Genomic DNA, 27,025 nt, shown 5'->3' with positions numbered 1-27,025 from the left:
GCCCACACAAGAGACAATGCAGATTGTTTCCATTTGCATCGGTGGCAGAGACCTGTTGAAACAAGGACTTCTGCTTTTGGGAGCTGAAGAGCCACAGCACAAACTCAGACGTTTGTGACGGCACTGAGCTCTCTGCTAAGCTATAGTCAACCCTTGGTCTGACTTTCTAACCCCAGAGGGTAAATTGCATTCAAATAACATTTCTAAATTCACACCACAATATTTTAAGCATGCTGGGCTCTGAGCTGGAGGTGGTGTGTGGATTCCTCTTGCAGTCATCTCGTACCTTGCTGCCTTGCACGGGGTGAAAATTGAGATGGACAATGTGGGTAGAGATCAGAGTGCTCCATGTAAAATGCTTCATGGATGGGAAATGTTCAGAAATGTGTGACCATTTTTTTTTTGAGCTTATATTGGTAGCTGCGAAGTGAAAATAAAGTCACTCATGATAGCTGAATTCCAAGCATGGAAATGGCTTTTTTTACCAAGAGCACTCTTTGGGGGAAAGTAGGAAAAGAAAGCTGTTCGTTTTGTTGTTGTTGTTTGGGAAGCTAAAGGAATTAGAAAAAAATTATGAAGCTTTGCTTTTCTTTCCAAGTGAAAATAATCCTTCTGTGGGAAATACCAACAAAGCAATGTTCAAGTCACATCACATGACTTGAAGAGACACGCTAACTATTTGTAGGTGAAATCCCATAAAATACACATTTGCAATTTCACACAGTTAACATGCATGCATTTTTATTGGGACTTAAATTAAAAATAAGAGTACAGGAAACCTGACATGGCAACAGAGTGCTTATTGCATATGTTCTGTGTAGCTATGCTTCACTGAATCAGCCTACTTATGCAAACTTCATTCCCAGTGGGGATGTCTGTACATTTAAAAACTCTTCATCTCTTAAATTGGAAAGAAAAAGAGCTGTTATTCTCTTCCACAACACTTTTCAGCAACAAAAATCAGTTGTAGAGGCAATCAGGTATTGCCTTGTCACCCAAGTTACCCTCATAAATATTTCAGATTCAAGCCTCTTCTTAGCTGCTGTTGATTAGGCAGCATCTTCCCTCCAGCCTTTACATAGGCCTTTTTTTACCATTGTATTCTAAACCCTGGGAATAGTGTGCACTCCTGCAGAATTGGTTTATGCTATCACTATTCTGTGTTTGGAACATTTGATGCGAAGAGATGGGAATACATACTAGTGACAGCAGACTTAGTGACAACAGGGAACCAGCCTAGGCTTTATTCTGCAAAGGCATCTTTAATTATGGTAATTGTTGAAAACATTAGGAATCTTGTTTAGTCTGCTGCACCAATTTAAATTCAAATGAAATCTTTTCATTTCAGTGTGAGGAAACCTGAAAGAAAAAATGTAACACCAGGATAGGGTAAAGGGAAACAGGTATTCCTAGTAAATATTCTTTCCATTCCTATTTGGTTCTCCATTCACATTCTCTTAATACATGTATATATGTGCATGTAGGTAATTGAAAAACATGTTGCATTCTTTGCAGCCTCACCCATAGCAGTGGTAAAAGTGAATGTGCTTCTGCAATCGTCAGAATTAATAGTATAGTATGTTTTTAATAAGCATGTGTTGTAATGCCTGTGTTACAGCTGTGAGGTTTTGCCCTTTTGTGGCTGGTATTTTTTTCCATCATGCCTTTCAAAGATAGATACAATCACCTCTGCTGTGTATTTAGAAACCACGTACAGTGATTAAATCAGTCATTCATGCTGCTGTATTTCTAGGAGTCATTTTAGGCTTCATTTGATTTCAGTCAAAACATTCTTTTACTGCTTCAAGGCATTGTAGAAAACCAAAGTTTAGCTCATGCAGAAAAAAATTACCTGAGTCAAGAACCACTGGGTGATCAGTGTAAAAAAATGTAGATGAGATAAAGCATGATTTTGGCCCAGGTAACACTTTGTTTGCACTTTGTTGTTTAAACAAATCCCACAAACAGAGAAGGTGGAGGGTTTTGACAAGCGAATGTCAGAGTGATCATGAAGTGTAAGATGTGGTTTTACACAAATGAGACAGTATCCTGTAAACTGCTTCTTAATCTTCTGTGCTTTAGGACTAATCAAATGCTGCATTTCAGTGCCTACTGTAGTTTTGCAGGTATTTCTGTGTGAAGGAGCTTTTAAAAGCTTCATGATGCACATCAGACATATATTTTACAGCTCAACTGGACTGTGCCAAAGCAAAATACCAAATATGGACTTAAGCCTAAATGTTATGTGAACCCCCTGGCTGTGCTCCTGGGGTGGGTGTGGGCACATGCAGAGCAGTGGGAGAGCCATGGGCTCGCTGTGCAGCTCCCACCCCCACTGCGGGGCAGTAGGGGGTTTTTCCTGTATCTCCTATTTCTCCTCATTCCCTAGGGGAAAACAGCCAGTGGATCCAGGGACACGTGACCTCACTCATCCCACCTCCCATGGATGGTCCTATAGCATCTCCATGGAGTACAGCTCTGTGACATGCAGCCAACACAAGCTGCCATCTCCAGCAGTGTTATTTCGCCATCTTAGGGCTTCTCCCATGCTGCGGAGATGTGGCAGGATTGTACCTTCCCTCTGTTAGCTCAAGTATTTGGCAGAGCAGGGACTTACTTGGTGAAGATGAGTTTCTGCTTCAAAAATAAAAAAACTGCTGTAAAAATGAAAATCTTACTGCTTTGTAAATGAAAAGTTTAAATAACAAAGCAAAACAGAAAGTAGATGCTTTGCAAAAGGAGCCAAGATCTTGAAAATGGGCTTGCTTAAGTCTTTGGCTTGGGATAGACTGTAAACCTAAGAACTCATAATCCACTTTTGATTGAAATTTTGATTTACTGTTCTGCTAAATTTGAGCAACTCCTGAATGCTTTATTAGCTTATATTATACAGAAATGACTGTAATGTCATTTTTTTAGTGTTACTTCAATGATACGTATCACTGAGCAATTGCATATCAGTTTTGTCCTGGAGCCTGCAGGCTTGTAGGCTCTTGGAGACTCCTCCACAGACATGCCTGGCACAGAAATATAAGTAGTTTCCATACCATTCTGGCACAGGTGAATTCCTGCAGCTTATATGGTAAGTACTGATGCATTTTGCATTGCCACATCCCATCAAAATTTGAGGAGAAAGGCTCTGGACCAGACACTGCAGTCAGGATTCTGAGCAGAGCCTTTGGATGTTCAGCTTTTAAAGCGCCTCCACTGCTGTGGCTCCGTGCAAGGGGCTCTGCAGCTCCATTACATGCAGCAGAACATTTTGGAAAACCACGTTTCAGGGTTAAACTAACCCGGAGAGTCTGAAGAAGAACACAGGCGTGTATGCTGTGATTCCAAATCCTGTGTTTTCATCTAAGAAAGCTGAAGGACTTCTCCTGCTCAGAAGACTTTAAACAATGAATGATAAGGATTAGATTTCTGTCTGTTTAGATTTTTTTTAAGTAGGTACAAAAAAATAGAGGAAATGTGGTCAAGAACTTATTTTTGCAGATAGGACCGAGTGCTCTCTATGTTCTCTGTTACTCAACAAGTATTGATATCAAGAATGTTGAACACAGGAAAGTTTTTATTTGAATTTCATTTATAAAGTAGTGATATTTGACTAACCAAAGACAGGCTAGTTTGTCCAGGAAATATGTAATAAAAAGGAAAAAGGAAAGTTGATGTGTTTCTTCTACTGGAATGAAAAATACACTTTTGCAAAGAGTTGATGATAAAGTATTTCCAGTTTCTGTTTCTGTCAGGCTTCGTAATTTTCAAAGCATTATTAAAAGATCATTTCATCGCTTCTGGTACTTATTAAAATGGTGTTGATATTCTGGGTAACTTTTACTTTGAGATGCGTTTTGCTACCCACAGGGCCAGATTTCCAACTGCACAGCCTTCACTCACAGATACAGCTTTTCTGCAGCTCCTTTGCCTCCCTGCAGTCATCTGCACAAGTCTTCAAGATGTTGAGCTCCTCTGAAAACCTGACCACAGTGACTTGGTGGAAGTCCTTTGAATCTGTGGGTGTGTAGCTGTGCTGAGAGCCTGCCTGTGGTGACTAGATGTGCCTCAGTGTTGTGATTTACAGCCCAGCGGCACAGAAGTGAAGTTCTTAACATTGTAGAATAGAATCATAGGATATCTCAAGGTGGAAGGGACCCATTAAGGATCATTAAGTCCAACTCCCCACTCCTTGCAGGACCACCCCTTGGTGTACATCTGGAAAGGATGTGTGATGCCCACAGCATATTGTTGTCAGCATTCTCCTGACTTACTGCCTCTGCTCTAAAATTATCCCCTGCCCACCATACAGATGGGTGCAGCAACACTTTGCTTATGGCTGCATTGAGCAGCCATGCCCCTGTTTCACCTCAGCCCTTCCGCCCACACCTCACTCCCTAAGTTCAAAGATGACATCAGCCCCTTAGCAGAAATGAGGATGCACAGTGTTGCCACTCTAATGTGACACAGCATGTGGCTTGTGCTGATTATCTCCTGACACCTCTCACCTCTCGGTATTTGTTGAAGTTTCCTGCTTGAGGTTGGCAAAATTATTAGCCTAGTCCTTTATGCAAACGATGGTGACTTGGGGGCTGCTGGGGGAGCAGGGCCAATGCAGGGCCCATGTTGTGCAGGGACCATAACCTGTGGCTGGTGCAATACAACCTCAGCAGTGCCTCAACAAGGGGACGGAGCGTGGCTGAGTCAGGCCTGGAGCCTCGGACCTGCTGGAGGTGTTTTCATCCCCAGAAGCATGTGGACTGCTGCAAAACCAGCACATGGCAGGACAGGTCAACAGAGGGGACAGGTGAAAGGTTGGCCCCAGAGGACTTTTATTTTAGGTGAAAATAGGAATCACAGTTACTCACTTTTACACTATACACTGACACAGTTTATTTCGTTTTGCTACTCAGTGGCTGATTGTTAATTTTGACATTTAGCAGAGTAACTAAAAGCAGGTGAGGTTTTGTCAGAGTCCTGTTCTCATTTATGACAATCACAAAGTTCATCATCACTGGGTGTATCAGCCCCTCCACTCCCATCCAGGAGCCATGGGAGGTCTGTGGAGGAGCAGAGGAGGCTCGTGTTACACTCACCAGCTTTACACCCTCAGGTGCTGGGTGCCCACTGGAGCTGCCCACGCTTCGTGCATTGCCCACACTTCATCCAGGTGACATCCATTTTCAGCAGTCACACAGAGCCCAGCAAGCTGCATCTGACCTGCACACAGAGTCTGTCTTGATCTGTGTGGAGAGGCATATGAAGAATGCTGCCTCTCTGTGGTACTCCATCTTCACCTGGAAGGCCAGGAAAAAGCGTCACCTGTGTGATTGCCCTGTGAAAGGCAGGGGTGGACAAGTGCTCTGTAGAAACCTCTGGCTGTGTCTGACCATCAGCAATGATCACACCTAACAGTTAACTTCCAGTGTATAAAATTATCTTTTCTCAGGATCTCAATTTTCAAATATTCCCCTTCAGATGTAAAAAAACCCAGCCTGTAGTTTTGGTGATTGAACTCCTCTGCATGAGCATTTTGAGGACTTCTTGCCTTGCTTTCCAGTGATTTCACGTGCAAGCAGGGATAAAGTCAGCACTGGTGGTGTAATGTTGTGTAGCATCATCAAAACAGACCTTAGCCCAGTTGATTTTAACATCTGACAGAGGTGACATAGAAAGCTTTGGCCGGTGCAGACTGGGTTTTGTGCACAGTTAAACGTCCAGTTGAAGGCAGCAGTGGAGCCAGGTGCTGCACCACGCTGTGGAAGCAGCAGTAGAGCAGCCCAAGTGGGCATAACCCAGGACTTGATTTTCCTATTCAACACCGTAGGATTGAACAAATTGTTATGGTGAAAAATTGTGTCTTTTAAGAATTGTTATCTCTTTCTTTTGAAAGAAAGCTAATGCATAATTTTCTGTACTAGCAGAACCCAAAATGCCCTCCACCTACCTTCTAGTTCTCCCTACCTGATTTAGCAGGGTATGCAACAAGCTACTGTATATAATCTTCTGTCTCATAAATATGTGTAGAATAACCTAATAGATTAACAGCTGTTGAAAAGCATTTAGCAAATGAGTTAGCTGGAAAGCACTTCCAAATCAGATAATGTCACTGTCCGAGATTATGTGGTGAGGTGTGTGCACAAGGTTTCCATCTCCCCAAGCCATTCCTGTATAAAACTGTACATATTCATCTGAACCTGTAAAAATCCATACACAAAATCCAAAAAAGGTGGCAGGCAGGCAGGCATGTTTTAGAGTTAGCCCTCCTGATGAGTAGCCCCAGTAGTAGTGTACAAGTAAGAGAGGGCGCGTTCAAATATTTGTGCAGATAAAAGGTGCACACACACATGTGCTCCCTGCAGTGTCTTGATGGCAGGAGGCTTCCTTTGTGTCTGAGTCACCATGCACTGGATTTAGTAACTAAAAGCAAAGGCTTGATAGCAGCTTGACCTTTAAAAGTATTTTGGCTTAATAGGTGCCTGGGTAAAACACCAAGTTCACAGACAGCATCTGCACAGGTCCCTGTAGTTGACTGTCTCACAAGATCCCTGGGACTGAGTGCTCATCCCGTGTCACTGAGGTTGCTATTGCTGCACATATGTTGGCAGGGCATTTCAGAAAGTTTTGCTCAGCCACGTTGCTCGGTGTTACTGAAGCAGGGATTGTGTTTTGTGAGGGCAGCCAGTCCCTTGCCTCTCCCCAGAACCAGCTGCTCCACAGTCAGAACAAGGGGAGAGGCCTCAAGTATGCTGGATCTGGCCAGTGCTGCAGCAGCAGCCAGCATTTTGTCTTTGCACAAATCCAGAGTGGCTAAACTGCACATGGAGATGTGTCCACAGCCCTAATTAGTCTTTGGTCACCCAGCAGCAAAGCAGTGACAGGAGCTGGGGTCACCAGTGCAGTGTCTTCTGAAGGTGTGCTGCCAGTATCAAAACTGACTGACAGGGAAGGATTTCAAAGGCACAAACGGCCTTTCAGAGCTCAGCTCAGTAATGGAGCTAAGTCCTCAGCTCTCTGTGAAAGTCCCATCCCAAATTCTTACCAATTGCCAGATATTTAGTCCAGAAGTTGAAGAAACGTGTGTGTGCACATGATGAAAAAAGTAGTGGTTTGATTTTCATACTCTTAACTAAAATCTGTGTGCAGGTGCCAGGGAACTACATCATAGTCTGCACCATGAAAGAAAGCTATTTTGTTGGATAAGTTCAATCAAACTTAAGGGTAAAATAAATATATTTTAGTGCCATAAATGTCTACACTGATAATACTACATGGAATTGGGAATTTGATAGTTAAATGTTAATCAGGATAAACATCTGCTTAATTGATAAGATTTTATTTTTTTCAGTTCACATATTTTAATAACATTTCTCCCCCAAAAAATAAAAAAAAAAGTTTAAAAACCCATCTGGATTGCTGAAGTGTAAAAGCAAACACACACTTGTTAGAATTGTCAAAAAAATATATATAGTTTATATCTGAGCACTTTCTGACTCCTTTTACTGAATGGGCATGATTTATTATTTTTCTTCTAGGTTTGATATATTTTTTTAAGCAGTTTTACCTGCTAGAAAGGCCTTTCATTTAAATGTGAGCTTGCAGTATTGGCTGAAATATTTCTCCCAGATTCAGACACACACAGAAGGACCATTGTCTTCCACCAGTGCCTTGGTATGATGTCATAACCCTGATCTCTCTGAGTAAGAAGCTTTGATTTATAGCGAGGGCTGCTGCCAATGCATGGTTCTCAGAACTTCATATTAAATTAGATGACATAATGACATGAGTTCAGAGTCTAAGAAGGTATCACCAAATCATTGAAAACAAATTTGAAATTAATTTGCTTATCAGACTAATTTAGAACAGTGACTTCTGACATATTTTAATATTCAAAATCAAGAACTGTTTAAAACCGTCTGTCAGCTGACCTTGTGCATTGTGAAGTAACAGGCATTAAAAATTTCACTGTACCAAACTTGCATTCTTTTTGACCTTTTTAGGGCAAGGGCCAGATCCTTCAGCACTCTTAAATGAATAATGTGGCTTCTGAGTCTCATCTTTTTTGTTTACAATTTCACAAATTCTGGCTTCATTGCTGCACTTAATTATAGGCGAATCTCAGTATATCACAAATTCAGTCACAGTTTTTTGTTTTAGCCAGCTGAGAGTCTGCAAGACTGGGTGCTACCTCAGCACCCCAGAGCAGTTCTGAGACAGAATAATTGTTGCTGTTGGGTATGGCTCTGCTGGATTTAAGAAGTGACTTTTGCTGCTGAAAGTGTTCACAGGTTCTGAACAGCTGTAGGGCTTTGCAGTTAATTGCCAGCCCAGGCCTGCTGGGTGACTGAATAGGAGTGTCCCTTTTAGCTGGCAGGGTGTTACCAAGTAATTCAAGATTTGAAGTATTTGGGCTAAAAGTTAGGCTAATACTATTTTCTGTTAAATATTAATCCTGAGAAAATTAGCAGTGCTGCCTATATCCCATTGCATCTCCCTCTGTGAAATACTCACTTGTGGAAGTTAGTGACGATGGAAGTGGATGTGTGTTATGACAGCTAGCTTACCATGACTCCATGGGGATGTATAAAAGGGTTCAAAACCCCTTTTTCAATCTTGGTTTTGTAAAGACTGGCAGTTCATCAAGCATGAGTACATAGATAAGTGGTAACACAAGCTGGTCTGTGAACAGTGCTGTCTGCTGTGTTGTCTCGTGAAGAGGGTTCCCCGTGAACTGCCTAGGGTTCTCCTGTGCAGAGCCCTGATTTGGACTTGATCCTTGAGGATCCCTTCCAAGCCAGGGTATTCTATGATTTTCTTATCTAGGAGAAAACAGTGAAGGTGGGTACTAAGGTTTGCATCAAGCTCAAAGTCAGGTACAGTTGCCCACCCCAGCTGAGCATTTCAGTCCCCCAGAAGTCAATGAGACAGTGGGTGAAGATGTGTTAGTTCCTTGTAGCCTCATTACAGTGTTTGAGTACACAATAGACACTGTGATGGTAAGTGGGTAACCAGTGAATACAGTTACAGGCTGTTCCTGCTTTGGTTTGGGGAAGTGTGCCTTGAAATATCCATAGCTCTTGCTTCGGGCCCTCTAAAGTCTCTTGAAAAGTGGACAAAAACAGTTGCTCTTTCAAAGAAAAAATGTAAGGTGGTTTACACCAACTTCTGACACAATCAGAATTGATACTTTATTAATATTTACTAATAGTAGTATTTTCAGAATGACCAGATCAGACCCCCAGGTAGTTTGAGTTGAGTTTGCAAATACAAGTATTGGCAAAGATTTTTGGCCTTTGTTACTCTGTTTGTTGAAGATACATAGGTCGGGGAGAAGCAGGTAATGGGACAGAGTAGCATAAACAAGCCATTAACTGATGTAATGCAGCAATTTGTGGTATTGTGTCCTCCCCAAGTCAAATACTACAGTTATTCATGTAAAATACTAAAGCTGAGATCTGGCCGGAAGGGGAATGTTAATGTCTTCCGTTTCTTCTGACATGCTCAGCTTTACGGGTCTAATTCCAGATCGTCTGGATCATTAGTAATGGTTTCTTCTTGGGAAAAAAAAATTCTTACAGACCTCCTTTCTTCAAACTGGTACCTCATGAAGACGTTTGCTGTTTTTTAGGGGGTTGAGTGGCTGCCATCCCAGTCTGTATGATGCTCGCACTCACTCTGCATAGGGTTAATGGCTATGCAGCTGGCAAAACACAGAAAAGTCAGATATAAATCCCTTCACCATTTCAGCAGGAATACTTTTTCTGTCTTCTGGTGTGATACTTACTAGTGATGAGATTAGCATACAAACAAAATATATGAAAGACAGCAATATCTGACTTTCTTTACTGTGTTGAAAAAACACATTAAAAAAGGTAATGAAAACAGTTCAGTTAAACAAGTTCAGGCAGCTCTAAGCATAAGTAAATCGAGTATTTGTCCATTGAAAGACAATTTGTTTCCCATTACATGAAATAACTGATGCCCATAAGTACTAGTTCAAAGCTAAACAACCCTGACTAGCCCTGACCAGTCTCTGTTTTCCATCCGAATTCGTAGGCACCAGGAGTGTCTTTGGCTGCTGTCACTATCTCCAAATGAGATTTTGGACTAACAGGAATGGAATAGAGTTCCTGCCACCCATCACCTTGTACAGAGCAGGACTTACTGGTGGTCTTCCATTGGCTGCAGTATGTGTATTTCAGTGTAGCAACACACACAAAAAAAATTCACAATATTCATGACCACTAACCAGACCTCCAAATGGACCCCATGGCATTGCTTTTTTAAAGAAAAAACTCAGACTGAAGTGACAATAAAGTGCAATGGTGTGCTGCAGAAGAGCTACAATGAAAAGCCATCCTGAGATCAGGAACCTGTCTTCTGTAAAGCCTCCAACCTGCCTGCCACCAGGGCTATAATCCTTCCCTGGGTTATAACAAGTCAGACAACTCCAGGGTTTATTGGAGTTGCATTGCCAGTGGTTGAGCGTGGAATTATTTAGCACAGGTGTTTCTATAATAGTGATATATTGGGAAAATTCGGTGTTCAACAACCATCATATTTCCAGCTGTGCTGTGGTTAGTGCTAGCGCAGTGAACCTAATATAAAACATGTGAGAATATTTGCTAGCTCAGGAACTTGTTAAAGGTATTTTCTTACAATATCTGAGTTGCTGTGTTTATCTAGGTGCATTTCTTCAGTCTTGCATTTTCCTAAAGGGTGTGATAGTGATTTTGTCAAGCTGTCACTGAACATGGAATCTGTTTCTCTCCAGCCAAATGCATTAGTAGCCCTGCTAGCCAGTGTGCATCACCCAAGCTGGTGAAAATAAGATTATGAGAAATCCAATGACAGTCCATTGCACCTACCCTATTTGTCTTGAGCAGCACCTGTGCATCTGTTACATATATAGACCTGTTTTTACGGGAGTGCTAGAAATCTTGAAACAAGTGTTGCAAGCATCTACATGTAAAAGAACATAAAAGGAACAAAGTTAACAAGGGGCTCGGGGACTGTAAAACAAGGGTAGTGAAGTGCATTCACCACCAACAAAATCTGTGGGAGTTAAAAGAGGTTTTATATGTACAGATGGACACGTGCATTTTAAGGGGCTCAAAAAGACTCCTACACAAACATAATAAATGGCTGAAAAATGTGTGTTTTGTAAAACAAATGCAAATAAAAATACAATCAGAGACACTCATGCAACACACGTATCTGAGCTGAGTTGTGAAAAGAGTTTCATTATTAACTTTGTGCCACAATGGTTTGGTTATTAGAATATTACGAAAAATATTCTCTAGTGTCACCAGAAATTTTTTAGAAAGAAGATAAATGCCACCATACATCCATACTTGATCATTGTATGCATTAGAGGTGCATCTGACTAGAAAAAAATACATCTATGGTCTAGCTTGGCTCTATTATTTGTAATTTTCCTGACAGAGAATGTGGGTCAGTTTTGCCTGTATACTGCATCTCTTGTAGGAGAAGCTTCAAACATGGCTCTCTTTGATTTGAGAGAGAAAGCAAATGTTGAAAAGACACCTCAATTTGACAAAGGATCTTTCCTTGATTGGAGAAAGCAGCTCTGCATTTGTCACCACTGAGTTGATGCTCACTGACAATCATTTCTGTCCACATTCTGGTAGTTTTTAGAGATGTGACTGCTCAATTAGGGCATTGTTTGGGACAGTGGGTAGAGCAAGCAGAGGTCTAAAACAGGAATCAGTGTTTCTTGGTAGCCAGAGACTGACTAACATTTGTTAGGAGTTGGCATTAGCAAAAGTGAAATGCAATTATGTAAAAAACTAAACAAATCAGATCCTACTCTTTCAAAAATATCTTCATAATTGAAAACTTCTTGTACATAGCACTTTGTCATGTATCTTTGCAACTTTATTTTCATTGAACTCTAAAAGCCCCATCTCTACCTTATTATGCTCCAGTTTACTGCGTGTACAGACATTTATCAAATGGGCCATCGGTAGCTGTAGAAATGCAGTAGTCTATCCAAGTTAAAATTCTTGCCTTGATTACTACAAATCCATGGAGCCCTTGGGTCCAAAGCTTCCACTGAAGCACAGCTATTTGCAAATAGATTTTTATAGCACATTAGTGCTGGAGGAGAGTCCAAAGAAAATAGTCCTTTTCAATATTAGAACCAGCTGTGACTTTCTTGTGCTGATGACTCATTCATTTTTTTTTATAGGGTGGGAGAACTAGGCAAAAGACACACAGAGTCTTATTCACGACATTGTTTGTTTTGAAAAGGGTATCCTAGCCACAAGCCAACTTGATCATACCAATACGCAACTCATGTTTATTTAAAACCTTTTTTCTTTTAACAGTTCCAATTATAAAAACAGAACCCACAGATGACTATGAGCCTGCTCAAACCTGTGGACCAATGAACCAAGGCTTAAGCCCTCTCTCTAAACCATACTACAGTCAGCAGATCATGATGCCCCCTGATCCTGGTTCGTGCCTCGTGGCCGGCTTTGCCTCCTGTCAGCAGAGAAACGCCGTGATGTCACCTTCTCCCAACGCAAGCCCCAAGCTGCACGATCTTTCATCCTCTCCTTACAAGTGCATCCCCAACCCGGGCCACAGTCACCTCGGACTTCAGCAGCCCGCTGGAGGTGTCCCCACCATACAGGAAGTGCCAAGGTCTATAGTTGTGCACCCAAGCCCCCCCGAGCAATCATCTCACGTCATGCTGCAGCCGCAGGTGAGTCAACATCTGAGCAGTAGCTGTCCCCTTGGTTATCAACAAACACTCTATCCCAACAGTCCCTCTTCTCCAGTTCCATCTGTTACCCAAGAGCCAACCTATTTGCAGTCCTGCAGTCCAACTCACTCATCCATAATGGGTCAACAGCAGCAGCAACTGCCGAAGGTTCACAGAAATGAGTCTCCAACAACCCAACCACTGTCATTGCCAGAGTTGCATGAGGAAAGTAATCATAATTTGGCCCCTATTCCTGTAACGATCAAGCGAGAACCTGAGGAATTGGACCAGATATACCTGGATGATGGTAAGTCCTCCATGGCACAGGTTTGCATTCACCATGTTGCTCTATCAGTGAGTTCCCTTAAGCCCCCCTTCTTTTGAATCCTGGTGGAAAAGAAGTTCCGTTAATAGCCTGGTGGAAAGGTGCGGACTTTGCTTGGGTTGTCTTTATACAGGAAAGGGCCCTTTCATTTCATTTGCAGTAATGAAACCCCATTATCTTAGCATTAAATGATGTTAGTTAGCATAGAGCTCTAGCTGCATGACCAATAGCTATGTTGTAATAATCTTAACTGTATGTTCTTGTCTTATGCCCATGCCAGTGACCTGTGGAGCTGCAGTGAAAACATATTTAACATTGTCCCATTCATAATGCAGTGAAACGTCTGATGTGCAAATCTGTTCACTGAAACTAAATGTTAAACTGCTCTACTTCAGTTGAGAAGGTTCAAATTAAAAATGGAGGCGTATCTTTTAATGTCATTTTTCAGTGTGTTTGCATCTGAGGTTTAGGACTACCTTTTTTTCCCATTTTTATTGTGGCCTTGCTGCTGCTTTTTCTTTTCTTCTTTTTTTTCTTTTTCTGGTTTTGTAAGATTCTGTATGTATATATATTTTACATGCAGCACTGAAAAGTTGAAATGCTGTGATAAACCTGTAAGACCCAAATATTTATTAGTTGAATGTAATAAAAGAGAAAATATGAAATTTGGTTATGTGACCTTACTGAACTGCGATTGAGCATTTGCTGCTAAGAATCCCAGTAGTAGGCCCTTACCTTAAAGCAGGATGGGAATTCCCTTCCAATAGCCACGTAACTTTATATAACATACCATGCTCATTGAAGAAAGAAATGCCACTTAAATGGCTGCATTGAAACTACTTGGTGCCAAGAAACATCTGAATGTTATCATCCTTTAGGGAGAATTTAAGGACAATTCATTGCACTGTTTTGGTTTTTTTTTAAAAAAAGGACATTTTGTCGTTCAATTTTAAACAGCATGCTACTCACTGAATTAGGATTCAAAATTAATGTTCTGGAGCCTGAGTAGCAGCTCTTTGCTTTTTAACTCTAGGAAGATTATTTTTCTTCACAAAAGTTGTTACTGCTTACATGATAGAGAGATCTAGGGAACTTTCCCTAATTAGGAGATAAGGTCACTAGTTTTGCACAACACATCTTTTTGACAAGGTTTTCTTCATACAGTGTGTATTTTTATCACTTACTTATGCTGCAAGGAGCATGATTTCAACAAGGTGTATGAGAAATGTACACAAACAAAAAAATTTGGGGGTTTGAGAAAAAACAGAATTTATCTATGTAAGGAGGAGAATTTAGATAACTCTAAACCTAAACTCTGCTTTTGAAGAAAAGCACAAGAAAGGGTCAGCCTTCCTGCCTTACCTCTCAAAAATCCAGCTACCTCTTCTCAGACAGAGCTATGAAAGCTGCCTTTGCCTTTTCTTCTTGCCCCACTCTCAAGGGCTGGATCCAGCTAGTGGGTGTGGTTCCATGAGCTGACCCAACTGACAAAGTGTAAATGGTTTTGCCTTTAACCTCATCTCTGTTCCATCGCACACCAGTCCTCTAACAGATGATCAGAACTAATTGTAGAAGCTACCATGTACATCTGCACTGATCCCTGAGGTTGACTTTGGAAATCTCTTCAGCTAGCCAAATCCAGATAGACTTCCCTTTGGCATCCAGCAGGCTTTCAAAATCCTTCTGTGGCTAACCACAACAGCTATAGAACAAGAAAGATGTAACAGTCCTGATAACGGTATATAGTAGGAGGAAGCCCAAGCCTTTGTGGTTCAATGAAATAAGTACCACCAGTTCCCACTAAAGGGGTCAATCAGAAATGGCTAAAATGATATTTAGGTTGTCTCAGGGATCACACTGATGGAGCTCAACCCCCATGATCTGCCTTTTCCTATCTAAACCTTATCTCACTGCCTGAAGAAAAGGTCATCCACTCTATGTATAGCTGAACTCTACTACCCTCTGTATTTGTCTCAGTAGATGAACGAGGGGCTAAAGGCAGGAAGTGTTTCTTGTTGGATTTGTGCTGGCCAAGACACCCTGTTCAAACCATGCAGAGCTCTGGCATGCCTCAGACACGCAGCACAGGAACAGGAAGCTGTGAGTCAGGCTGGAAGCCTGTTTCGGTATATGCTATATGCATTTCATGAAGGCAGCGTTTTCACCACCACTGCAGACATAGGTTTCACATTACATTTAATCTGATGGAACAGCAGGCTCCTATGGAAAGGGTGGCCTCAATCTATCTTACTCTGTCACGTGTTCTTGCTGCTTCCTTCAAGTCATATCAATTGATTATGGAGCAGCAGAGCAGGCTAATGGAAAATTAGCCTGCCCAAAATAGCAAAATCCACAGTTGGGTCAGCTCACGGAGCCATGTCCACTAGCTTAGATCCAGCCCTTGAGAGTGGGGCAAGAAGCCTGGTGCTGTGGGTCGCGGGTGCTGCCAGGTCACTCTGAGTGGCAGAAGCCCACGAATAGGCCAGAACAAGTGTGAGTTGAAGCCACTTCTGATGCGATCTTATCCTCCCCAGCAACTATCTAAACACTCATCCTGTTTTGGTTAAAAATCCCCTTCACCTGTCAGTTCCGGAAGGGTGACATCTGGGCTCCCTCTCCCAGTCTCAAAGGGCATTTTGGCCACTCTGGTGACTGCCTGGGAACCACTAGTGATTGCTTCTGGTGTCCCAGGGGGTGCTGCTCACTGAGATCAGCAGGGAAAAGGCCAAGCATGGATGCAGCAGCCCTGGTACTGTGCCTGGTATTGTTTCATTCACACCTCTGACCATAACAGTGAAACAAGGGACCACCATGAGTTTTGACGAGTGGCTCGTGCCAAATAGGAGCAACTCGTTTTTCCTGACTTTTTTTTTTAAATAGCAGCTTTTTGAAGGTATCACCATTTTTAATTACTAGTATTTCCACCTCTAAGTGTTTTTCTTGTTGGAGGAGAGGGTGGAATATCTGTAGCACTTGTAAACAATATGAAAGCCAGAGACAGGTCAGGTGTACTTAACTGCTTCCCTTGCGTGCTACTTCAAGTATAACAACTCTTTTTCTCATCCCTGATTAATGAAATATTTTAATGACATAAAAAATTAAATTCTCAAAGCATCACTCATTTTAATAAGTATATCTTCACAGGATCTTGTAACTATTTAATACATCCACTTTTATCTAAAAGTATTTAAGAAACATGAGGTATTGACATCTAACATACTTAGGGGACTGCCAGAAAAAAAATAATATCCAATTGATTTTCCCAGATTATAACTGATAAAATTTTGGTTGCTTGTTTGCCACTTTAGGAAGGTTTGATTTATGTATCTAATATACATAGAGCAGTTTGGGAGCAGAATAAGCAGAAATCATTTGGTTTCAGCTTATGGGTTCAAAGTAATATTCATTCCTTTAGTTACGGAATATGTCCAAATATAGACCATTTACACTGCAAAGTATGTATGGAAAAAAACAGTCAATTAATTTATATAAATAGAGATCCTTTATATGACGTTTTTCTGCTTTGGTAAGAGGTGGGTATCTGAAGTAATATAAAGAGAGCACATGAAGAGAATTCCATTTTGGCAAGTAAGTTCTGGTCTTGGCAATCTCATTTTAAATCAAAATCTGCAGTAGCCACCTGGGCTACTCATTAAATGTGTTGTCCATTTCAGCATGTGAATATGTGATTCCACATATAGAACGTATTTAAAACTCACGCCATAAAGTGATACCTGATATATTATGTCTGTGCTCTTGATACTGAAAGGTATCTGGCTTGGATACCAGCACCCGTTTCAAATCATTTTGAGTTCAGCCTCTTAGCAAAGATTATGGCTGACTACCTTTGCTGCTTTTACCGGAAAATTTGATTAAAAGCAGTTGAAATTGTGACATTTATGCCTGGTTTTGGTCTCTGTGAGAGGCCATGGTCCTTTGCAGGGGGACAGGGAGTGTCTCCTGTCCTCTGCACCAGGAGCTCCTGCAGATACCGTCAGGACACTGGGGCACCCTGGTAGGTGAGGCTGGGACTCTCCATGTCCTTTTGCCACTCCTGCCCTAGGCAGTGAACGTTAAGTGATGTTTGCCTTTTAGATCTAACCTGGGAGGAGTGTGGGTCCTGGGTGCTGAAGCTCATGGAAAGTCATTCAGCAGACAGGCTTGAGGGACCTCTTTAGTACAAGTCTATGCTGTAATTTCTTTTAAGAAAATACATGTTATTTAGGTATTGATGTGTCTGCTATACTGCCCTTTGAGATGCGAAATGGAATTAGTATTGTCCAAAGAGATGGGTAGTTTGGGGAAGCTACAAGCTGTGATGAGAATTCTTCCTGGTCCCTTGAACCAGATGTGAAAATTTACCTAATTTATATCTTTGATATCTTATATTTTGAATGTGCTTATCTCTGCCATTATCTAACTAGCACTTGGGTCAAAAGCTATGCTAGTCTGCTCTTGAACTAATCCTTCTTCTTTTGTGTTGACTAGGGCAGCTCAGGCAATTTTTCAGAATTTTAACTGCTTTTCTTAGTGGTATAAGAAACCCGAAGCCAGAGGCAGGAGAGTGGAAATTCACACAGCTTTACGGATGTCCAGGCAGCTGGGAACTGGCCAGGCTCACAACAAGAGATGCTGTAGGTGACTTGAAATCACCTTCCTCATCCCCATTTCCCTTTCCTGGACCTAGTGTAGCCTGTGTGAAACACAGAACTGAGCTCCAAGTCTTTCATTTCACCAAGACAGATGATGCCAAGAAATATTTTTCAGGTTGTAACTGGCATTCCCACAATCTGTTAGATATTTTACCTGCAGCAGAATGACACTCATTTGTGAAATTACTTCCTGCTTTTAGAAACATCAAAGAATGTCGTTTTCATTACAGATGAAAATGAAGCTATTTTGAAAAAGAAAGGGGGAAACACATTGATACCAGCAGGAAAAAATGTGTGACTTACATTCTCAGCAGATTTCAAGGTGTATTGTACATTCTGTAATCCCATTTGTTATATTAGTGCACAAAACTTTACAAAAGCAGTTTGTAATTGAAAGCAAAGCAGCATCCTGGAGGATTCTTTAATCAAGGTGCTTGATTACTCAGTGCTTGAGTACTGAAGGCCTGGCTTCTAATCTCAACTTTTGAGATGCAGTGGCAGCCTTGTTGAAATCAGGAGCACACTCTAATTGCTGGCCATGAGGCCAGGGTTCCACATGCTGTTGAAAAAAATTTTTCCAGAATGTCCTGAGTCTTGTGTAGGAGCCAAAACTGAAATAGCAGCATCTGAAAGACAGATCTCCTGTCTGAAGTTTTGTATATTAATTCAGCCTCCTCCTCTCCACATGAATGCTTTCATAAAGGTCTCTCTCCTGATCAGATCTATAAATCTTTGCATAGTAAGATGAAAATGCACAGGCCATAAACAAAAGTATCTGATGTTTGGATATGTGGCTAGCAGAAAGTATCAGAACCACATAATCATCTTTTCTAAAACAAGAAGGCTTTTGTTCTTGTGATTGTCTTTGCACAGCTGTGAGTTTTATAGCACCATGCCAATGAATGCACTCATTGCAACTTGTATTTTACTCTGAAAAGGTAAATTGGGAGTATTAAGCCCCCAATAAGTATGTAAAAGTGGCAAAACCACAGGTAAAGTGTTACTGAAAGCTGCAGTCCTGCCAGCCATTTAATTTTGAACATGGCTCTTTTAAATATAACTTTTGCAGTAAAAGCTGTAACTCCTGGATGTAATATGAGCTATTGCTAATGTCATTCCCATGAATTGCTTACAGCGTTGAACCGTTAGATGTCTGACAAGTGCATATATCTCCTATACAGTATATATGAAAGTTTTTTGCGTCTAACCATATGGTTTTTTTTACTCCTCTATATTCTGGAAATGCACGTGGTTTGGTGATATAGTTTATTTGAACAGGAACCATAGCAGACAGAATTATTCTTTTGCTGAAATGTATCCTTTTTCATACATCTCGGCTTCATGATTAAAGCGATTGGCTCTTAAGGCGTTAAGTTTAGTCTGCTTCTGCCACAATTATGCCTTTGAAAACTCCTGAGTTCACCCAGTGATTTCCAGTAGTCTAAATGTCATTAGAACAATAAGCAGGTAATCTGTAAAGTCCAGTAACACTGTCTACACCTTTGGCTTGGGCGAGCTTTTCCCTTCCTCCCTCTTGGCCAAGCCTCGGAGCTCTGGGAGAAAACAAATAGCTTTCCTCATGGAAAGTTTTACTTAACCTGGCATGGTGCCTGAGCCTAGACCCTCCTCATCTCTAATGATGATTGAAAGTGTACATGCTACTGTGATAAAACATGCTGAGCGTTAACATTTGGGGCTTGGGTTGTAGGCGATGAGTAAGGGAGGGCTGAAGTAATGCGTTCGTGTCAGACCTTTGTTGGACTTGCACGTCTGGGTTGGAGGGGGATCCTGTTACATGAAACCACACACCCATGGGAATGCATTTTGCTGTTTCTAGCAAGTTTGATGAATTGGGTCTCCCAGGAGGCCTGCCAGAAGAAAGCCCCCAGAAGCACAGATGACCAGACTAGGTATCTTTCCTGGTTTTCTGCAGCTCCAGGTGTGCAGCTGCCCGCAGAGCAGACCTGCCTACCTCTTAGCTGTGGTATGCTGTGAAACATAGTAGGGAACTTTGCTTTCTTTCAATGTCAGCACTTACATTTCCAGGGAGGTCCTTGAGCCTCAGGCTTTCAAGAAAGTGTCCAGTGCCTTTAGAGAAGTCCTTAGTGGCTCCAGCCCCATTCTGTGATGCCACGCACTGGTGGAGGGAGCTGGAGGCTGACCAAGGGGCAGGAAAGCTGCAGAAAGCAGTGTTGAAAAAGCAGTCTTTGGCTGATGTGCATTTGCATCTAAGTTAACACTTAGAGTTATTAAGTGTTTGTCTGCAGCTGTGTTGCTCCCCCTCTTTCCAGCTGAGAGCAGCTTGGAAGAAGTCACTTCTCACTCCCATGCCTGATGCATTCTTCCATTTCTGTATCAATGACTGTTGGCGTTGCTGCTTCAAATGGTGAAGGTTTTGTTGGTTATTTTCTGTAAGCTTTCCTTGGCAGTCGGGAGCGAAGAAGTTGCCGTATCTGAGCCTTGGTAACAGTTACATCTGCTTTTAAGCCTGGAGAAGTGCCAAGGAAAATACATGGCTTGCAGAAGCACAAGCTTCGTGAGAAAGCTTTGTTCCAATGCAAATTATTTTAGGAATATGTTGTTTGTTTGAATCCTTTCTGCTGAGCTGAGCAATATAAGCTGCTCAGGTGTGGCCTTGTGCCTTGGCCTCCGTGCTCTCATGTCATGAGCCCCTTCTGTCAAAACATTTGTGGGGAAGTTGTGGTGCAAGCCCCTTTTCTCGAGGGAGCAGAATATGGCACAGGCCCCCACAGCGCCTCTGCAGACCTGGGCTGGCAGCTCAGCCCAGCAAACACATCCGTGTCAGAGGGAGCAGCCTCCCTGACTTCACATACAGCACTCTTGGAGAGGCACTGGAAGGCTGCTGGATCCCCAGGCTGTGGAGGGCCTGCCTCTGCTCCCACTTAAGTCAATAACACTGTCCCCTTTGGGTTTGTTGGGAACAGGACCAAGCGCGTGGCTGGTAGTTAAAGCACACATAATAGTTGCATTCATGGAAGCCTGATCCCTGATAGACAGGCAGAGAGGGAGTTTTTCCAAGCAGATTTCTGCACGGCACCACTCATTGTTTCATCTGTGTCTGCCGGACAGCTGGGGGCTGGGGCAGAGGCCTGATAGTGGCTTGACCATTGCTGCAGAGAGCAGGCTGCTTGATAACCTGGCTCCGGGTCCTTCCTCCTCTCTGAGGAGCTGATGCGGATTGCAACCAATGGGGGCACAGGCTTCCCCAACAGGCTTATCACCAGGCTGGGAGGAAGCTTATGAAAAAAAGCAGACCCTCAAAATGTTTCCCTCCTCCTCTCTCACTGAGGAAGTCTGCAAAGCCTGGGTATTGAAAATACCTGGGAACAATCGGTGAGTAAGAAATACAGTAGGAAAACTGCAGTCCTATTCCTCGCTGGCCAGCCTGGCTGAGTTTGGCAGCAAACCAGGAAGCTGGACCAACCCTCTATCTCCTCTACAGGCTTCACTTTTAGGTCTTCTACATTTTGCCCACCATGAAACCTACTGCAAGACAAATAGCAGAAAGCTGAGTGAGATGGGGCTCCAAGTGTGTCAAAACTCTCAAACCATATTGTTCCTGAACAAATAAATTGCAGTATGAGCACTGGAACGTCCTGAAAAAGCAGTGCTGCAGGTTATCCAAATCCATAATTAGTGAGTTAATTATTTGATCCTTACGTAGTTATAGCTCATTATCTAAGCATCATGTAAACACAAGAATGTTCTTCACTTGCCTTTCTTTGCACAACTAAAACATGATTTCTCTATTTAATTTTGACTCTTCTGCAGCCATACTGCTGCAGAGAATGCAGAAGACAAAATTTTATTCTTCATGTCTGTATGTCCAGATTACTTTTGATGTTAGATTTCTGTGGGAGCTAGGGCTGAAGATCTGTTCCATTTCATAACTCTTGTGATACCTTTGGGGTTGCAGAATAGGTATTGCTGTAGATATTATGAATCCATTTTGATATCCTGGAAGCAGCAGTCAGTTCCTTTTCTAGTGCTTCAGGGAAAATATGTGTTTCAGTGCCACCTCATAAGCAAAGTCTTCTGCAGATTAGTTAAGAAGTAGAAAAAACGCTATTTTGGGTCACAAGAGAAGCCTCCAAAATAACTAACTGAAGAATATTTATTTTGACCTTTATTTCTATCCTGCATATGCAAATCCATACACAGATAAAGTATCTGAATTAATCTATAAGGCCTTGTGTTCTAATTCTTTTACATCTTTGTAGTTGTGGTGGGTGAGAGTGATCTCTTGTACTCATGACGGACTTCTGAAAATCCTGTAGGTGCCTGTTGAGTAAAACCTTTTAGAAAGATGAGGTCAGGTGGAGAAGCCCATCCCTTGGAGGTTCTGTTGTGCACAGTCAGTTCCTGAGCCATTGCAGCTCCATTATCACTAGTGCTGGCATCTGAGCTTTTGCTATTCAGTTATTCTTTTGGAAAGCTGAAGTGACTGGCAATCTCTTTGCTGTTAGTTGACATGTTTTTTCCTCTGTGATCACTGTGTTCCACCAAGCTCCAGGCTGCACTTGTACTCCACTATTGGCTTGAGGCCTTTCACCTCTGGCCATCTGCACGAGGCATTAACAACTTCTCCAGGCATCTTCTTCTTACAGTAATGTCTTTGGGACAGTAGTACTGGGAAGTTCAAATGTTCTTCACAATCTAACACGACTTTATATGAACTTGCCATATAAAAAGAGAAACTGGTTCTGTTGGGTTTTTTTTTTCAATTGCACTCTTTATTTTCTTTGTTCTGAGAAACTTCCCTGACTCATTAGCTGTTCATCACTGCACGACACACCATGGGTCCCAGCAGCCAAAGGCCAGAGCTTCCTGAAACTGCTGGAATTGATGCCACGCAAATTTCAGTCTTCCAGTTTTTCTTGTAATGAGTCCAAGTTTTGCCAACTTGTACGTCAGCCAGACACTGCACAAGATCTCTCTGGAAGGGCCACCAGAAATGGAGATGGCTGTTCTATTCCAGACCCTGAGCTCCTAGGTAACTTTGAAAGAGTTCTCAGGCAGTTTTTCCTTGTTTTTTCTTCCCCACAGAGAGTGTGTTAAGATGAGGAAAGACCTCATTACAAAAGAAAAAGATGCAAAGCTGATTTTAGGGTAGAAAGTGCCATCAGCCACAAAGACTGCTTTTTGCATCAGCAGACAAACCCAGGGGCAATGGCTGCTTCAGAAAACTTTTCAGGAATTCTCCCACTGTCTCTGGAAACCTATGCTGGACCTTTACAGGCCAGAAAAGCACACTACCATCTATTTAAACCACAGACTCATAGTTGGATGAGCTGTCACCACTTGGTAGGAACCCGCAAATCTCCATTGTTACCAGACAAACTGCTGGTTTCTGCCCTATTCAGCACATAGTCAGAGTTGTAGAGATAAAGGTGACCATGGCCTTTGGGGTTAGAGGGTTCAGACTTACCTTTTTGCAATCTGATATCCCAGATATTTCATGCCATTTCAATGGCAAACTAAAGTCTTAAAGAGGATCCAGCAATGCTGAAGTCAAGGAAAGGTTTGCCAGAAGGACATGCTAATGTGGAAGCAGCTCCTTGGTGCTATTTTAGTAGCTAACTCACAATTCCAGAGATAGCTGCAGCCCTCAGCTTAATTGGTGTGAGCTTGCTGGCAGAGGCAGATCTGTGTTGCAAGACTCCAAGACCCCCAGTCAAAGCTGGGGCTGCAGAGGGTTCAGCACATTGGAAGGGATGGGGCAATGGGGCCCTTTGTGACAAGTACAGGCAAGTGCATGTGTGTGTATATACATCTACTCCATTTGGGAAACTTAGTAAGGAAACTTAGTAAGGAAAGTAAAATAGCAGCTGTCTCATGAAGCTGTAGCACCGTCAGCAAGCATTTTAAAGGTTCAGACTTCAAGTATGAAACTACCTGATGGCGTAATTAGAGTGAAAGAAGGCCTGAGAAAAAGAGAAATGAGAGGAGGGTTAAATATAACATCCCCATTTAAAAAAAAAGCATAGATGAATTCTGGAAGAAGAGGAGAAAGGAGGAGTGTGGGTGTGAGAGAGAGGAGTTTGTCTAAAAGTGAAATGGTACAAATGAGTAGTAAGAGCCCAGGATTTGACTGCGTTGGAAAAGTGTGTCTAAAGAATACTTCACTTTGCCCCAAAATAATTTAAGTATAGAGAAAAATGAGAGAAGATGATGAAATGAACATTGTGCTCCTTAAACTTATATAGATCCAAGGAGAGAGGGTAGAGGAGCCTATCTGTCTGTGTTGGTCTGCATTGAGATGGCTGCATTGCCTGCAGGTGGAAAGGTTTGGTGGGCAGCTGCCCCTGGGCAGGACATTCAAATAACCCATGGCTTATTTCCATGTTCTGTAAACAGGTTTTCTAAGGGGCAAGGAAAGGGGTTCAGAGCTGCCGCTGGGTGGAGAAAGCTCCCTCAGGGAGACCAAAAAACCCTCAGAAATATGGTAAAAATGAAGAGGGTGGGAAGTAGTCTTTGAATAAATATAGTTCCATCACCTGAACTTAGTGAGAAATTTTCATATCAGTTTTAACACTTAGAGTGTAACAGGGCATTCAGTAAAAAGGAGAAAAATAAGAATCTATGATCCATTTATTTTTCCCCAGTTGGAAACTACCCAGAAAAAATAGTGCTAGAAGGAGTAGAAGTGATCAGACCTTGACAAGGCAGTTGAGGATTTGTAAAAGCTCACTTTCAGGATATACAACTGAAGAATAGAACAGGAAATCCCCTTACTTTGCAACTTTTGAAAGATGGCATTCAAGTTACATTTAGGATGTCATCCAAGTGCCACAAATTTTTTTCCATCATCTTTGATGGGTGTTCTAAAACAGGATGTGTTAAATCAGGGAAAATAATAACAGAGTCTCAAGTCAATTAACAGAAGATTCACAACAGATTATGAATCACTGTATTAAAGAATCAATTAGAGTCAGCTATTTACATAAATAGTAGTAGCAAAAGAAATTTTGAACTAGAAAAAATTAGAACATCTGCTGAAATTTCCAAAGCTATATTTAATATTATCTTAGGAAAAGCACCTGGACTGAATGGTGTCTCATCACAAATTTTTAAGTGTTTCCAGACCAAAATCACTTGGATACTTCTAAAAAAAAATCATCTGCTAAAGTAAAAGACAAAACTCCTCTCTAATCCCTTCCTTTCCACTGAATTTTGTGGGATGGGGAACATCATCACCATCTTAAACCATAGCACCTTCTGCTGCCATGAACTACTTTGCTGGAACCCAGGCCTGCCCTTGCATAACAGCACCATTAGCTAACTGTAGGGTAGGCTTTATTATTATAAGGAATATTTTGGATTCAAGCACTCAGCACAGAGGAGTCTATGAAAAGTGAGCAGACTTCGATAGAGATGCCAGATTTCCTGCCAAGAAATCTACAAATGGATGGACCTTTTCTTTGTTTGTTAGATGAATATTCAGGGAAAAAATCTGCTTTTGAAATTTGCAGCAAACCTACTGTCATTTATTTGAGTGAGGAAGGGGGTAAGATACAGGGCTGTCTACATCTCATGGTGTGAGCTATGACCCTAAAAACTTTTGGTCAGCCAGACAGAGGTCAGCCAGATGCATACCTGATGTTTCAATGCTATTTTTATGGTTTCTCTGATAGTAAAATCTAAATTTCTGCAGCAACCAACTTCATTTCTCTGCTATCAGTTAAGAGCCTGCTTCAGGGAGGAGCTGGCAGATGCTTGTGACGCCAGATGAGGCTGTATCATGCTTTCTGTCGTGCATGATCTCCTGAGGGATGTGGCCACCACCTCCCTGTGCCTATTTTTGGAAAAATATCTGTGTTCAGAAAGTTGTCTGAAGACAGATTTACATCTCATATGAAAAACTTTCATTGGGGGGAAGCACCACTGAAGGGGGAAAACCCCACATCTTGTGACACTAAAATAATTTTAAGAATTCTTCGCTGAGATGTATAGGTGGGAATATTTCTCATAATATGGAAAAGACATCTAGACTTTACATTGCTGCAAAATTAAAATCTTATGAATGGGAGAACTTACCATTGGGTATTTTTGATACAGGAACTGGAGTAACTCAGCATAGATCCATCTAATTGTAGTGCAGCTGCACTGATTTCTACCTCTTCAGACCCAAAAGCAATTTATTTAAGAATGAATGTACTAGCTGCAGAGACTATTATTCTATCTACGTCCTCACTTGAGATTACCTTGCTTTTAAGTACTGACAGATATTTCTATGTATCTTTCTCTTTTCCTTTGCAAACTTTTATTTCTATTATTTATCTGTATCTCACATGCCAGTGGAAATCAGAAAAGGAAATTAATTTGTATGAATTGGCTTCATAAACTTCATGATTTACCAGTAATGAAATCTGGGTTTGCAGAATGAGAAATAATAGGGCTTTTCCAAAATATCTTAATCCTTGGCTATGATTAGTGGCATAAAATGAACCATTCTTTCCTACGTGTCTAAAGTCCAAGTTGTGCTCCATGTGATGTTCTTTCCAGTCTCATGTCAGTAAATAATTGCCATGCTGCCCTTTAGACTGTCTCTGACTTTCACTATCCTCACTTTTCTTGAACAAAATTTAGGAATTTTTGCAGATTGATCTCCTACTGTCATCTGATCTAGTCTAGTTTGAAAGGAAAGTTTGTTAATCCTACTCCCAAATTCCTTACCCAGTTTACTATAAATGTACTGCTCTGTAAGCATACATAATGCAGCACAGCCATAACAGTGCTTAAAACAGGATTAGGCAATGCCTCATATTTTCTAACTACTTCTGCTTCTGCGGGAATACAAATGCACTCTCTTTGTATTGTCAAGAATAACTTAAAAAAAATGGTTTAGCTAGTTTCAGTTTCATGATTTTTTGCCAGAATATTGTCTAGTCTGTCTAAACTTGGCCAGTTTGTTTAATTATCTGAATATGAACCAGATATTGTTCATATCTTAAGGAGCCTCTTTTGAGGATGCGAAGAACCAAGCACCTTAACATGATCTTATTTTAACAACTAAAATTTTGCAGCTGTGCTGTGTACTCAAGTGAAGCAAAGATTTTTAGTTCTAGAGAAATGGTTTAAAATCTAGAAAAGAAAAACTACATGCTGCTACTAAAACCCTGTGCATGGTTTTCCACTATTCCCTAGAAAGTGGGTAGGGCTCTAGGATCACACTGAACCCACATGCATATGCACTAAAATCAACACACTGAAGTAAACACAGAAATGTGCTTGTCCTGTTTGAGTGGTGGAAATCAGAAGTCTGCAGACCTCAGGGAAGTCTTGAGTGCTTCAAAATTCAGGCAA

General features: G+C 41.6%; 1 protein-coding gene across 5 annotated transcripts in view; it reads left to right on the top strand.

Moving 5' to 3' along the window:
• Positions 1-27,025, top strand: part of NFATC1 (nuclear factor of activated T cells 1) — a 110,330-nt gene that overhangs the window by 65,591 nt on the left and 17,714 nt on the right. The window contains exons 8-9 of one of the 5 annotated variants that reach the window (XM_036378805.1): positions 12,342-12,721; positions 12,872-13,028. In XM_036378805.1, coding sequence (XP_036234698.1) covers positions 12,342-12,721; positions 12,872-13,028 — 537 coding nt within the window. Of the gene's footprint in view, positions 1-12,341; positions 13,029-27,025 lie in introns of those variants that run through there. The other 4 variants (XM_036378804.1, XM_036378806.2, XM_036378803.1 and 1 more) reach the window with 4 other exon arrangements.

The sequence above is a fragment of the Molothrus ater genome, chromosome 1 (genome assembly GCF_012460135.2).
Source record: "Molothrus ater isolate BHLD 08-10-18 breed brown headed cowbird chromosome 1, BPBGC_Mater_1.1, whole genome shotgun sequence".
NCBI classification, from domain to species: Eukaryota; Metazoa; Chordata; class Aves; order Passeriformes; family Icteridae; genus Molothrus; species Molothrus ater.
This window is presented reverse-complemented; position numbering and strand designations above follow the sequence as displayed.